At 39.2% G+C, this 14,658-nt stretch overlaps 1 protein-coding gene across 8 annotated transcripts in view; it reads right to left on the reverse strand.

Moving 5' to 3' along the window:
* Positions 1–125: 125 nt before the first annotated feature.
* CMSS1 (cms1 ribosomal small subunit homolog) overlaps positions 126–14,658 on the reverse strand; it is a 394,950-nt gene continuing 380,417 nt past the window's right edge. For all 8 annotated transcript variants that reach the window (XM_086410480.1, XM_086410469.1, XM_086410437.1 and 5 more), the window contains 5 exons: positions 14,220–14,322; positions 10,879–10,939; positions 10,359–10,446; positions 1,866–1,954; positions 126–420 (listed from right to left, as the gene is read on the reverse strand). In XM_086410480.1, the coding sequence (XP_086266606.1) occupies positions 337–420; positions 1,866–1,954; positions 10,359–10,446; positions 10,879–10,939; positions 14,220–14,322 (425 nt within the window). In that variant the 3' untranslated portion in view covers positions 126–336. The remainder of the gene's footprint in view (positions 421–1,865; positions 1,955–10,358; positions 10,447–10,878; positions 10,940–14,219; positions 14,323–14,658) is intronic.

A 14,658-nucleotide genomic window follows, 5' to 3' on the forward strand; every position in this document is an offset into this window, starting at 1 on the left:
GTTTTAGTATTGTTTGGCCTCACTGTGCGTCGGGCAAATAGACCTGTGATTTGGTCATACTGTCTCCTGTATAGTCACATCAGAGGCCAGCTGGTGAAAGAAAAACTCAGTCTCCTTAACAAAAATCACACACAAGCTAGCGATGCTTTATTACACAAGGGATTTGGCAAAGGGCACATTCATTTTGTTAAAGAATCCCCACCTAAGATTCCTAGTGATCCATCTGGTGACACAGTCAACTTAATAAACAATAGCTGGTATTTACCAAGTGCTTGCAATGGGCCAGAGCCATACAAATCCCACCAGGAAAACAGGACTTTTCACTAGGATCCAGATTTAGAAAAGGCCCAGCTTCAAAGATTCTGTCTTGCACAGACTTAGCACTCCCATTTCCAGAAGTTCAAAAACTTCCTTTCTTATCTAAGGGAGAAAAAAAGAAGAAAAAAAAAGTTTTAAGATCAAGAGAGGATGGATTTGGTGAATAAATTCAACTATCTGGATTCCCTGGTATTTATGCAGCTGTTATGGCCAGAATCAGGAAAAGCAAAACCACATTTTATTCAGATTTGAAATATTTACATAAGTAAAGGAAGAGGAACTATATAAGACATCAGTTTCATGTAGATGTCCTCTTGTTTGTAGCCCTTCAAAATAAAATCTCATAGGAAAAATCTTACCCAATGGTGGTTCAAGATATCCAAAGTATGTCTAGACTATACACAGTATTGTAATACCGGTAACTACTAATAATGACATCATCACAATAAAAATAAGTCTGGGTTAAAAGGGTTTTTGTGAATACTATTTCTTCCTCATTATTATAATTGGAAAACTAGTGGTGGCTTACTCAGATTTAACATTATAAGCAAAATCATCAAATATGCCCTCATGTGCGTGACATTAAGCTGGTTCAACTGGTTTTAAGAAACCAGTCAGTTCAGGAGACTCTGTGTGTGTGTATATGTATGTGTGTGTAGGAAACTCAGACAATGGTTTTTAGCCTAACTTACTAATCAATTAAAATCAGGTTTGGTTATTCTGAGGATATAGTTTTATATAGCAAATTAATTCAGCATATTTGGATTGCAAGCTTCTTTGATAGTCACTGTCATGATTTATTCCTGGTTGGTGACTGGCAGCCATGTTTATTACTGCACAACCCTATTCTCTCCAACAGCTACTTCTTCTTCTTCTTTTTTTTTTATTTATTTTTTTCAACAGCTACTTCTAAGCATCAGGCTAGATTGAAAGATTATCCCCATAACATGGTGGGTATCAAGTCAATTGTCACATTATGATGATAATGGATGACTTTCATAAATATATAATCAGCTAATGCTGGTCCCACAAAGGTATTCAATCAGTTTTAATTCACTGAGACATCAAAAAAATTTCCCCACTCCTCAAAACGTAAATCGCTCATTAAGTAAGCAGGTTTTTGGGTATGTGGAGATGCAAGCAATGAGGCAAGTTTGTGCCCCTCACGTCCAAATGCACTTCTAAGGACAAAAAGGCAAAGATGATCGTGTCTCTAAAACAAGGCACAGGGAAATATGCCAAGTCCTCCAGACCTTCCTGTTTCCCAAAGGTACAGTATAGAGTGGACCCCAGGGGGACAGAGGCCATTGGGCATTTAATGAAGAAACAAAGCTGATTCCTATAAAACACATGGAAAGGATACAGTTATGTGTAAGGGGTGAGATGGCCTCTATAATTGTAGTTACTTCAGAGTTAAAAGAAATCATTTCAAAGGCCAGAATGTGCTGGCTCCTCATGTCAAAGACTTTATTGCTGTGTTTGAACTCAAGTTCAAATTGAAAAAAAAAAGATTAAAGGGAAGTGCTGGATTGCTGGTTACACAGTACCTCGGGAATGTCCATCATCCTTCTCAACTTCTGATCTCTCCAGTTCCAGTCAAAAATCAGAAACTTTAAGGGGTTCAAATGAAGGCCACCTGAAAGAGACAGAGAGTTGCTACTTTAAAGAACTCATGACATAAGCTTATTAAAAGGATTTTTTATTCCTTTGGTTGCTTTTTATTTTTCTGGCCTCATTTGTTCTTTTCTCCCCACCCCATCCCCCCAACACTGGCAACTAATCTCTGCACATTAAGTGCTGTCCCTGTCTGATGGAAAACAAATGCAACACTCTGAGACTTGCTCTCCTTACAATCTTATCACTGATTCTCGGGGAAGCTGCTCTTGCTAAGCTTGTGAAATGCTCAAGGGCTGGCAAAGAATCAATCCCAGGCCTCCCTTTTACCAAGCCCCAGAGGGTAAAGTCTCATTCCGACAGGAATTTGGTAAGATGTATCCTACAGTTCCGGAGAAGGCAATGGCAACCCACTCCAGTACTCTTGCCTGGAAAATCCCATGGACGGAGGGGCCTGGTAGGCTGCAGTCCATGGGGTCGATCAGAGTCGGATAGGACTGAGCGACTTCACTTTCACTTTTCACTTTCATGCATTGGAGAAGGAAATGGCAACCCACTCCAGTGTTCTTGCCTGGAGAATCCCAGGGACGGGGGAGCCTGGTGGGCTGCCGTCTATGGGGTCACACAGAGTCGGACATGACTGAAGTGACTTAGCAGCAGCAGCAGCAACCTACAGTTCATGAGTCTGAGTAAACTTCAGGAGCTGGTGGTGGACAGGGAGGCCTGGCGTGCTGCAGTCCATGGGGTCGCAAAGAGTCGGACATGACTGAGCAACTGAACTGAACTGATCCTATAGTTCAGGGCAGAGACCCTTCAGAGGAGTTGAATCCAGTAGAGTCTGCCTGTCTCTGAAAAGGTGAATCAGCAGAAGTTTGAAGACAGGGTTGGGAGGTTAATTTCAGGCAGAAAATAGAGTTAAGATGAATGAGCTCCAAAGTCTGCTGTCCTTTGAGAAAACTGGAGAACAACTCATTCCTACTGTCTTCATATCTATCTAGAGACAATACTTAAATGTGGGGTGGAAGGGGACCTCAGAGGTTGTTTGTTCCAGAGGTCCCAGAATTGGGCAGTTAGCTTTTCCCTACTCCCCACGTTCTGACCACTGCCCCCAAGCTTTCACATCTGGAAATGTAAATAACAAAGCCTTCTTTTATCCAGCAGCCCTTCCCCTCAATACTGGTTTATTTCAGTAATTTCCTCTCTCCCTAAAGACTTTTTCATGCTTCTTATAACTACAATGCCTCTTATTTAATACTCTCTCTGTAAATTAAAAATGATATAAATGAAGAAAGACAATGGGTTGATAGTGTTCCCTTAAAAATAATTGGCCTGATGGTGGGAGAGCAAACAGGTACAGCCTCTCTGGAAGGCAACTGGACATGCTATAACATGAGCTTTAAAATGCTTGGAGTTTGATAAAATAATTCTTCTTCCATTTCAATAAAACACCAGAAACTTAAGCACAGTTACTTAAAAAGATGATAACTGTGTACCTACTTACACGAGCAAAAAAATTAGAAACAACCCAAATATCCTGCCTTAATAGAACTGTTAAACATCCATATAACTTGGAATCAATATCCAGAATATATAAAGAACTGGTAACAGCTCCATGGCAAAAAAAAAAAAAAAAAAAAAAGAGATGATTTAAAAATGGGTATAGGAACTGAATAGATATTTTTTCCAAAGTAGACATCCAAATGGCCAACAGCTATATAAAAGGAGCTCAACATCACTAACCAACAGGGAAATGGCAAATCAAATCCACAATGACCTGTCACCTTTTACCTGTGAGAATGACTATCACCAAAAGACAAGAGATACAAGTACAGGCAATGATGTGGAGAAAAAGAAACCCATGTGCACTTCTCAGGGGATTGTAATTTTGAGCAGCCATTATGGAAAACAGTATAGAGGTTTCTCTAAAAATTAAAAATAGAACTCACCCTACGGCCCAGTAAATCCCCTTCTCGGTATATATCCAAAGGAAATGAAATCACTATCTTGAAAAGATATCTGCATCCCCTTGTTTATTGCAAAATTACTTCTAATAGCTAAGACACAGAAACAACCTAAGTGTCCACTGACAAATGAATGGATAAAGAATGTCAGTGTTCTTTGTCTCACTCACACACACACACGCACACACACAAACATCATTCAGCCATAAAAAGAAAATCCTGCCATTTCTGACAACATGGGTGGTCCCTGATGGCATTATACTGAGCGCAGTAAGTCAGACAGAGAAAGACAAACACTGTATTATTTCACGTATATGTTGAGCCTAAAAAAAGAGAAAACAAACCAAAAAATGAACTCATAGCTACAGAGAACAGATTGATGGTGGTTGCCAGAGGTGAAAAGCAGGAAAACTAGAGGAAGGTGGTCAAAGGGTAAAAACTTACAGTTGTAAGGTAAATAAGTGCTGGGGATGTAAAATATAGCGTGGTGCTTACAGTTAACAGCACTGTACTCTGTATATGCGAAAGTTGCTGAAGAGAGTAGATCTTAAAAGTTCTCATGACAAGACAAAAAATTGGAACTATGTGAAGTGACTGATGTTAATCAAACTTACTGTAGTAATCATTTCACAGGTATCACATGTACCCATGATAAGAAAAAAAAAAATGGAACTATGTGAAGTGACTGATGTTAATCAAACTTACTGTAGTAATCATTTCACAGGTATCACATGTACCCATGATAAGAAAAAAAAAAAATGGAACTATGTGAAGTGACTGATGTTAATCAAACTTACTGTAGTAATCATTTCACAGGTATCACATGTACCCATGATAAGAAAAAAAAAAAATGGAACTATGTGAAGTGACTGATGTTAATCAAACTTACTGTAGCAATCATTTCACAGGTATCACATGTACCCATGATAAGAAAAAAAAAAATGGAACTATGTGAAGTGACTGATGTTAATCAAACTTACTGTAGTAATCATTTCACAGGTATCACATGTACCCATGATAAGAAAAAAAAAAAATGGAACTATGTGAAGTGACTGATGTTAATCAAACTTACTGTAGCAATCATTTCACAGGTATCACATGTACCCATGATAAGAAAAAAAAAAAATGGAACTATGTGAAGTGACTGATGTTAATCTAACTTACTGTAGTAATCATTTCACAGGTATCACATGTACCAATCATGTACACCTTGGTTAATACAATGATATATGTCAATTATATCTCTGCTAAACTGGAAAAAAGCTTAACAGGATATTATGCAGTCACTAAAAATGAAAAAATAAAACTACTTCATGACATGGAAAGTTCTCATGAGATATTGACATATTGGGTGCTGTGCTTAGTCATGTCCCACTCTTTGTGACCCCATGAACTGTAGCCCGCCAGGCTCCTCTGTCCGTGGGGATTCTCCAGGCAAGAATACTAGAGTGGGTAGCCATGCTTTCCTCCAGGGGATCTTCCCAACCCAGGGATTGAACCCAGGTCTCACACTGTAGGCGGATTCTTTATTGTCTGAGCCACCAGGGAAGCATATTAAGTAGAGAAGACAGTTATAAAGTTATGATATGCAGTATGATTTCCATTTATAAAAAGATATAGATAAATGCATAGAAAAAAAAGACTGAAAAGAAATATAGTTAATATTAGCTGATAAGCGATATCTCTAAAGTAACTTTCTTTTCTGTACCTTTCTGCATTTTACAAAGGCTCTTATAATTAGAAAATCCCCTTATTAAATAAAACAATACAATTCTGTCTGTAAGTGTTATGGGATAGCTTTTGACGTTTAGAAACTCTCCTTAATATAGCATATATATAAACATCTCAAGTCATGAACAGCTACATAAAATGTGTTATGTGCCATTTGAATTACTTTGTTAAATTTTCAGTTTTTAGAGTGATGGAATTGTTTCTCTTTAAACGCTTTGTATATAGCCTAACATCTGTAGTCAATGAATATGAAACCATTCATTCAGTCAGAATCAGAAGTAAGAGTTATTTTCCTTTTATAAAAAAAATCAACAGCTCCTTAAATGATTTTTCCACTTCTTAGATGAAGTAAGGTTTCACAGTGAGTTTTCACAACTCTGTAGAACTCTAATTTCAACAATCTGGACAGCTTTGTTTTCTCTGTCTCCCTCTCTCTCTTTTAAATATTAAATATGGAGAAAAGTGACTCTGTTGCCTGTGGGGGGTGGGGCGGTGGTGGCGACACATAAAAACATGTGGAATACAGTAAGGGAGAGGTGAGCCTTTGGCTAAGAGGTGGAGAACGACGGCGCATCCCTGGGCCCTCCGGCTGCCCAGCCAATCTCTCCTGACTCCATGTCTCCTAGATGGACTACGAGCACCTCTCATCTGCTCTTTCACTTTCAACATCCTCCTGGGGCCACAAGACAAAAATCCAGCCAATCGCTGTGCAAGGGTCTTCCTCCAAAATCTGACTTTCTTTCCAACTGAAGTACAGACTACTACAGCCAGTAAAGTCTCCAACCAAGAAAGGTGGTCTCTTTAATAAAAGTAGTAACTAGTATTTGTTGAGTTCCTAAGGAGTGACACTCACTGTGTTTAGTTTTTTATTGGCATAACATACCCCTTGTTGTTCAGTCGCTCAGTAGTGTCCCACTCTTTGCAACCCCATGGACTGCAGCACACCAGGCTTTTCTGTCCTTCACCATCTCCTGGAGCTTGCTCAAACTCATGTCCATTGAGTCAGTGATGCCATCCAACCATCTTGTCCTCTGTCATCCCCTCTCCTCCTGCCTTCAATCCTTTCCAGCATCAGGGTCTTTTCTAAGGAGTTGGGTCTTTTCTAATGAGTTGGCTCTTCGCATCAGATAGCCAAAGTACTGGAGCTTCAGTCTCAGCATCAATCCTTCTAATGAATATTCAAGATTGATTTCCTTTGTGATGGACTGATTGGATCTCTCTGCAGTCCAAGGACTCTCAAGAGTCTTCTCCAACACCCAGTTTAAAAGCATCAATTCTTCGGTGCTCAGCCTTCTTTATGGTCCAACTCTCACATCCACACATGACTACTGAAAAGACCATAGCCTTGACTAGATGGACCTTTGTTGGCAAAGTAATGTCCCTGCTTTTTAGTATGCTGTCTTGGTAGGTCACAGCTTTTCTTCCAAGGAGCAAGCGTTTTTTTAATTTCATGGCTGCAGTCACCATCTGCAGTGATTTTGGAGCCCCAAAAAACAAAGTCTGCCACCGTTTCCCCATCTATTTGCCATGAAGTGATGGGACTGGATGCCATGATCTTAGTTTTCTGAATGTTGAGTTTTAAGCCAGCTTTTTCACTCTCCTCTTTCACTTTCACCAAGAGAATCTTTAGGTCTTCTTCGCTTTTTGCCATAAACGTGGTGTCATCTGCATACCTGAGGTTATTGACATTTCTCCTGGCAATCTTGATTCCAGCTTGTGCTTCATCCAGCCTGGCATTTTGTATGATGTACTCTGCATATAAATTAAAACAGGGTGACAATATATAGCCTTGACATACTCCTTTCCCAGTTTGGAACCAGTCTGTTTTCCCAAAGTCTGGTTCTAACTGTTGCTTCTTGACTTGCATACAGATTTCTCAGGAGGCAAGTAAGGTAGTCTGGTACTCCCATCTCTAAAAATATTTCCACAGTTTGTTGTGATCCACACAGTCAAAGGCTTTAGCATAGTCAATGAAGCAAAAGTAGATGTTTTTCTGGAATTCTCTTGCTTTTTCTATGATCCAACAGATGTTGGCAATTTGATCTCTGGTTCTTTTGCCTTTTCTAAATCCAGCTTGAAAATCTGGAAGTTCTTTGTTGAAGTACTGTTGAAGAATGGCTTGGAGAATTTTGAGCATTACTTCACTAGCATGTGAAATGAGTGCAATTGTGCAGTAGTTTGAACATTCTTTGGCATTGCCTTTCTTTGTGATTGGAATGAAACCTGACCTTTTCCAGTCCTGTAGCCACTGCTGAGTTTTCCATATTTGCTGGCATATTGACTGCAGCACTTTAGCAGCAGCATCTTTTAGGATGGCCTTTCCTGGTGGCTCAGCTGGTAAAGAATCTGCCTGCAATGCAGGAGCTCTGGGCTCAATGCCTGGGTTGGAAAGATCCTCTGGAGAAGGGCATAGCTACCCACTCCAGTATTCTGGCCTGGAGAATTTCATGGACTATACAGTTCACGGAGATGCAAAGAGTCAGACACAACTGAGCGACCTTCACTTCTTTTAGGATTTGAACTAGCTCAGATGGAATTCCATCACCTCCACTAGCTTTGTTCATAGTGATGCTTCCTAAAGCCTACTTGACTTCATACTTCAGGATGTCTGGCTCTAGGTGAGTGGTCATACCTCATGGTTATCTGGGTCATGAAGATCTTTTTTGTACAGTTCTTCTGTGTATTCTTGCCACCCCTTTTTAATATCTTCTGCTTCTGTTAGGTCCATACCATTTCTATCCTTTAGTGTGCCCATCTTTGTATGAAATGTTCCCTTGGTATCTCTAATTTTCTTGAAGAGACCTCCAGTCTTTCCTATTCTATTGTTTTCTTTTATTTCTTTGCATTGTTCACTTAGGAAGGCTTTCTTATCTCTCCGTGCTATTCTTTGGAACTCTGCATTAAGATGGGTATATCTTTCCTTTTCTCCTTTGCCTTTTGCATCTCTTCTTTTCTCAGCTATTTGTAAGGCCTCTTCAGGCAGCCATTTTGCCTTTTTGCATTTCTTTTTCTTGGGGGTGGTTTTGATCACCACTTCCTATATAATGTCACGAACCTCCATCCACAGTTCTTCAGGCACTCTGTTTATCATATCTAATCCCTTGAATCTATTTGTCACATCATAAGAGATTCGATTTAGGTTATTCCTTTATGGCCTAGTGGTTTTCCCTACTTTCTTCAATTTAAGTCTGAATTTTGCAGTAAGGTGGGTGCATTTACCATCTCTGTCATTCAGATAAAGAAACAGGTTCAGAAATGTTAAGAAACTTGCCAAGTCACAGAGATGGTCACTGCCAGATCTGGGATGTGCATCCAGAGGCTTCAGTATATAGCAGAGGCTCTTCTCCTTGATACGATATTGCCTCCTCTATATAGTCTGTGTGTCTACCTGCCTACTTCTGATTCAGCTGTTCTCTCATTCCTGAATGCTTTTCTTACATCTCCATACTTCAAAGATCCTATTTTAATCCTATCCATACTTCAAATATCAGTTAAAGACTCCTTTCTCTATAAAGCCTTCCTTGCAGATTCAGCCACTGAAACAACCTCTCCTTCATTTCAACTCATATAGACTCAAGTGCTGGCTTGGCCCTCGGCACTTACTGCTGTCATTCTCATTCTGTGTACATTTATCTCTTCAACTAGATCAGGAGCTCCTTGAAGGGGAAAGCCTCTGGAATCAGGAAGGCCTAGAATGAGAGTCTTGGGAGGGGTTACATAACCCTTCTAAGCTGCAGTTTTCTCTCTTAAGAAATAAGAATGCTAGCCTGCAAGGATGCTGTGTGTACTAAATGAGATATGTAAGGGTGTTTAGCATAGCACCAAGTACAAGTAGGAACTCAAAAAATATTTGTTTCCCTCTCCTTGTCTAGGTCTACCAAGTTTGCTACTTGTAATTGCACAGACTTCTGCATATAGTGGGTTCACTTATGCATGGTTTTCATCTGGAGAGAAACGATAGTATTTTTAGCTCTTTTTTGCTTCCAGGTAAAAGATCATCTCCATACTGAGATACTATGTTGATGAACACGTTACTTTTAGACACACAGAAATCAAGGAACATCTCCAGACAGTTATAAGATAAAGTTTTGAACAAGTCATTTGGAAATGAGCATTTAAGAGAAATACTTTAATCTGTCTGGCAGGTAGAAAAATGTACAAAGATCATCAGTAGGCCAGAAGGTTTTTAGGCTACCGGCTTTGAGAAAGTCATCAAACTATAAAAACCCACCAGTGGATGCTATCTGGAATACTTTCTGGGTAAAGCACTAAAAGGAAATGAACTCACGAGAAATGTTCTAGAATACTTGAATTTCATCCATAGAAACTGCATTTTCTTTCATCATATTTTCTATACCAGCCCTCAACTGGAATGGGAGCCTTGGGGAGCCAAGACTCAATTAAGTGAGAGGGAAACACTCAACACATTAGCTTACAAAGTCCAGAGGCTGCAAACTGGTGTAATAAACTGTGAATCCACCAACCTGCTTAAAGCAACTGCAATGTGAATGTGTTTAGATGGGCCCACATACTGTGTTTGCAACAGTCCTCATCATTCCCCACTGCACTACACCTGCTGGCTGGTTTTTCGAGACTAAAGGCTGAGCTTCCAACCCTGAATTAACTAAAAACAAGAGGTCTGGTCTCACTGCATCACACATGTGATTTCCAGACTCACACAGGGTAAGGCAAACACTCAGCTCTGAGTAGGAGTATTACTACCTCTTCTCATACCTTGTTTAATGAGTTCTTTAATCCTCCCTGGAGTTCCTACACCCAGGTGTACTACACGCTTCTCCAGCAATTTTACCTGCTCCTGGACCTATTTCAAAATGGAAGAGAAGGGAGAAAAGAAGAGTCATTAGATAGTTCAATCACAGCCAATTTTAGAGCGTTTAAACTAAAAGCTAACCAGCAGAAGTGAAACAGCAAAAGGAGCTACTCCTGTTTAGGATCAACTTCCAGGGCAAAGAAGGTTAACATCAAGACAGAAGAGAACATCTCCCTAGAACACTGGTTAAGCCTCAGCTTCTGTACAGGAATATCAGAGCACAGAGGAATGGTGACTGTTGTGGGGACAAAGGCAGGGAATGCAAAGAAAATCAGATTGGGTGTTAAATACGTAAGGAAGGCACCAAAGAACACACTTGCTAAGGAGATAAGGTAAAGCGGCTGAAGTGAAAAAACTGAGGCCTGGAAGTGGCCCTGAGGCATCACTTCCACTCCTTACCAGGAACCACAGGCCCTCACTTACCTTTATGTGTTTTGCGAATAATTTCATAACTTTGCTGTCTCCTTTGAATGCAGTCATTGACCTAATGAAAAGAAATAGATTTACTCATAAGAAAACTCACTCATTCAGGGCCATGCCAACTACTTATGTATTACCCTTTGATTTATTTAAAAGAAGGTGCACGTTTATGTGTGTATATATGTGGGTATACACACACACACAGAAATTCTGATTTTCAGCCCATCTCTGGAACAAAAGTGGGGTGGCCTTTATTCAGGCATGCATTTGGGTTGGCTTTTAACTTTCAGAAACAAGGTTAACTTTACTTAGGTTTCCTTGATTATTGAAACATGTAGACTTGCCTTTTATTGGTATTAAAATGAAAACCACAGTCTCAATATGGCATCACTCATGCTAAAAGCTCGTGATACTGAACCCAGATTTAATATTTGATCTAACAAGAGTTTCCACTTCTCTCAGAAATGTAATCTTAATCAACCAGTCTGAAATTTCTGGTCAAGCCCCAGTAAGGCAACCTGTTCTGTGGGCCTCTCCAACCCCAAAGGAAGCTAAAACCTTGCTGCTTCCTCCCCCACCCCAAAAGATGTTTTGGCCTAAAAATAAGTTGTTCTGCTCTTGTGTGCTCTCCCAGTCATTCTGCTGTCCCCTTGCTCCACCCTTTTCCCAAAAAACCTTCCACTGTGCACAACCCCTTGGAGTGTCCTTCTAGTAGCTAGACGGGATGCTGCCTGATCCACGAATTGTTGAAAAAGTCGATGTGACCTTTAATTTACTTGGTTGGATTTTGTTTTTAAACACCTTTAAGACAAAAGTTCTGTACTTTAGATCCCTGGCAGAGAATTTATCTTCAAACTCTGCAGTATAGTTCTCACCCAAAATTTGGTTGTGAGAATCTTAGCGTTGATGTCAGCCTGTGCTTCCCGGAGCCCAAGGCCATGTACAGAGGTCTGTGTGTGGCTGCCCCGAGGGCTCAGCCCTGCATTCAGAGGAGCCCCCTACTTTTATTGACTTTGCAGAGTGAGCTTATCTGTAAAATTTTATATGTGGAAATGCTTCGGGTATAAATGTGTAAAATTGGGTATAAAAGAATAATCTTCTAGTTGATGTTTGGGATGAGAACATGGGAATGCTGCTCGGAATATTACTCTCCTTTATATATCACTATTATACTTGAGAAATATTACTGACCAGTGGGAATATATGAAGTTACAAATGGTGACTCATTCTACACAAATTCTGTTGCACTTGAGTCTGTACTTACGTGTGAGCTTTCTCTGTGGTGAGGTTAACTAAGAAGACAATTTAGGGGACATATTTAATATAGCTTATGGTTCTCAAGAGAACAGGTAATCTTACAAAATTTAGAATTATTCAATATTTGCCTTTATGAATAGGGTTCATTGTGCCTGCTCAGAAATCACCTTCTGCAAATCACCTGACCTTGAAATGGATCATAATATTACTGAAGACACAGAAAAACACTGAGAATTGGCAAGTGAAGTACAGCACCACAGTGCTTCTATGTCCCTCAGAAAGGCATTTATGTGCTCAAGTTGATGTGACAACTTGTTTTTAAGAAGCCACCTTCAGGCCAACCCCTTTGCCACTAGTGTTCGAATCTGAAGTAAGTTCTGCGGCCGTAGTTTTTTAAACACTGAAAAGTCAATGTGAACTCCTATGATTTCAGAGCCAGCAAGGACAGCTGTCCAAAAGCAGTTGGAGTCTTGAAGATCAGTTATGTTTAGAGCAGAAAAAAGGAACACTTCTGTTTTACTGAGAGGGAATTTTACAATTTAATGTGAGTGCCGAGCAGGAAAGAAGGATTTGAAGGACTATTAACAATCATTAAAAACTACTCATGGTCAGATTACTTCATTTAGAAAAATAGAGGCTAAATAACTACCAAGAATCTACTTTGCACCTTAGTCTATTTGATCAAGTTCCTTTTTCTTCAGGACTTGGATTCTCCTTTGTTTTATCTCTGGTCAAAGCTAAGCAAGAGCCTGGCTCTGGGAGAGGGTTGAGTCCCAGTAAATCCCATTTTACTCTGATGGCTCTTCTTTGAATACTGAATGTTACTACAGATTCAGTGGAAGCCTTTTTGTTTATTCTACAAAAGCTACAGTAAATGAAGAGGTGTGTGAAAGCACTTAGTAAAGTACCTACAAATTATCTATAAAATGTAATTTTTATATGTAAATTTTTGGTCCATTTGGCATTTTTCTTGGTATAAGAAGTGGGATGTGGATCCAAGTTAATTTTTTCAGATGGCTACCTGGTTGTTCCAATGCCGATGATTAAAGTCTATCTTTCCCTACTCATTTGTCACTTTTGCCATATTCTGTACATATACGTATGTGTCTACTTATGAACCTATAATTCTGCTCCGCTGTTCTGACCTGTCATGCACGTGCCAGTTCCATACTGTTTTGATTATTGAGATTTTGCAATATGGCTCTTAATAAAACAATCTGATGGATACTATAGGCCTTCATTAGCATTCTCTTTTAGAATTTCCACAGCTATTATTTCTTTTGTATTATATGAATTTAGAACTATTTAATCTAGTTTTAAAAACAACTATAGCAGTTTCATTGGAAATCTATGAAATTTGTAGATTATTCTAGGTAAACAGATATATTTACATCAAATTTTCCAATTTAACATGGTTCACCTTTCTGTTTAAGATGTTCTGCATCCCTTGTGTAATATTTTCTTTATCTAAATTTTGAGAGGTTTATGCATTGGTGTTCTATTTTTTCTTGTTATATGGTTTTAAATTAGACTTTTCTTTCATTTATTTCTCCAAATTGGTTATCGCCTGTATAATCTCCCAGCTTTTACCCTTGCCCCCCACAAAGTGTGTTCTCCACACAGGAGCCGAAGTAAACCTTTAGAATGATAATTCAGATCATGTGAATCCTCTGCTCAACTCCTCCAACTGCACTCCATCTCAGGGCCTTTTGTATATACTATGCCCTCTGCCTGGAACACTCTTCTCCCAGACATCTGCTTGGCATTCTCATTCACTGTGTTCAACTCTGTCCAAACGTCAGTCTCCTAAGAGAGGTTTTCTGCAATTATCCTTTTAAAAGCAGCCCCCATTCTCTTCTATTCCTTTGCCATGATTTGTTTTTTTCTTACAGAACTTATCACTACTTGACATTATAATGTGTATTTTATTTATCATCTGTCTTCCTCACTGGAGAGTAAGTTCTACGAGAGAGGAAACTCTGTGTATTTCCTTCATTGCTACATTGCCAGCAAATAGAACATATCAGCTTGGCATATATTGGTTACTCAGAAAACATTCACGAAATAGAACAGGTGAAGCTTCCAACCTAATGAGCTCCACAGCTCGGATGGCAGAGCCACAGATAATCAGCATCAGGACTGATTTCTTCTCACTGTGGCTTTTCCGGAGTTTCACCCATTTGGGGCAGACTGAAAAAAGACCATAAGAAAAACATTACCCTACGTATAGCAAAATAAGGCCTCCAAAGTTGAATATTGTCCAATTCTTCACTATTATTTAATATAATGAGCATTGTTCAGATACTATTCTCTGGTTATGTTAGATATTAAAATGGAACATCATTAATTTATACCACAAAACATAAAATATGCTAAGTAACTGTGACCAGCTTTAGAAGTAAAAAAAGTTTGTACCAAAAAAAAAAAAAAAGACAAAGAAAACTTAATAATCCAGTGAGACTGATTCTATTATTACCTGCATTTACATTTGCTGTATTTGAGGCTAAGAAAGGTTTATGAACTCAA

The sequence above is a fragment of the Bos grunniens genome, chromosome 1 (assembly GCF_055505025.1).
Source record: "Bos grunniens cultivar Pamir isolate PY7600 chromosome 1, Bosgru_T2T1.0, whole genome shotgun sequence".
In the NCBI taxonomy this organism is placed as follows: Eukaryota; Metazoa; Chordata; class Mammalia; order Artiodactyla; family Bovidae; genus Bos; species Bos grunniens.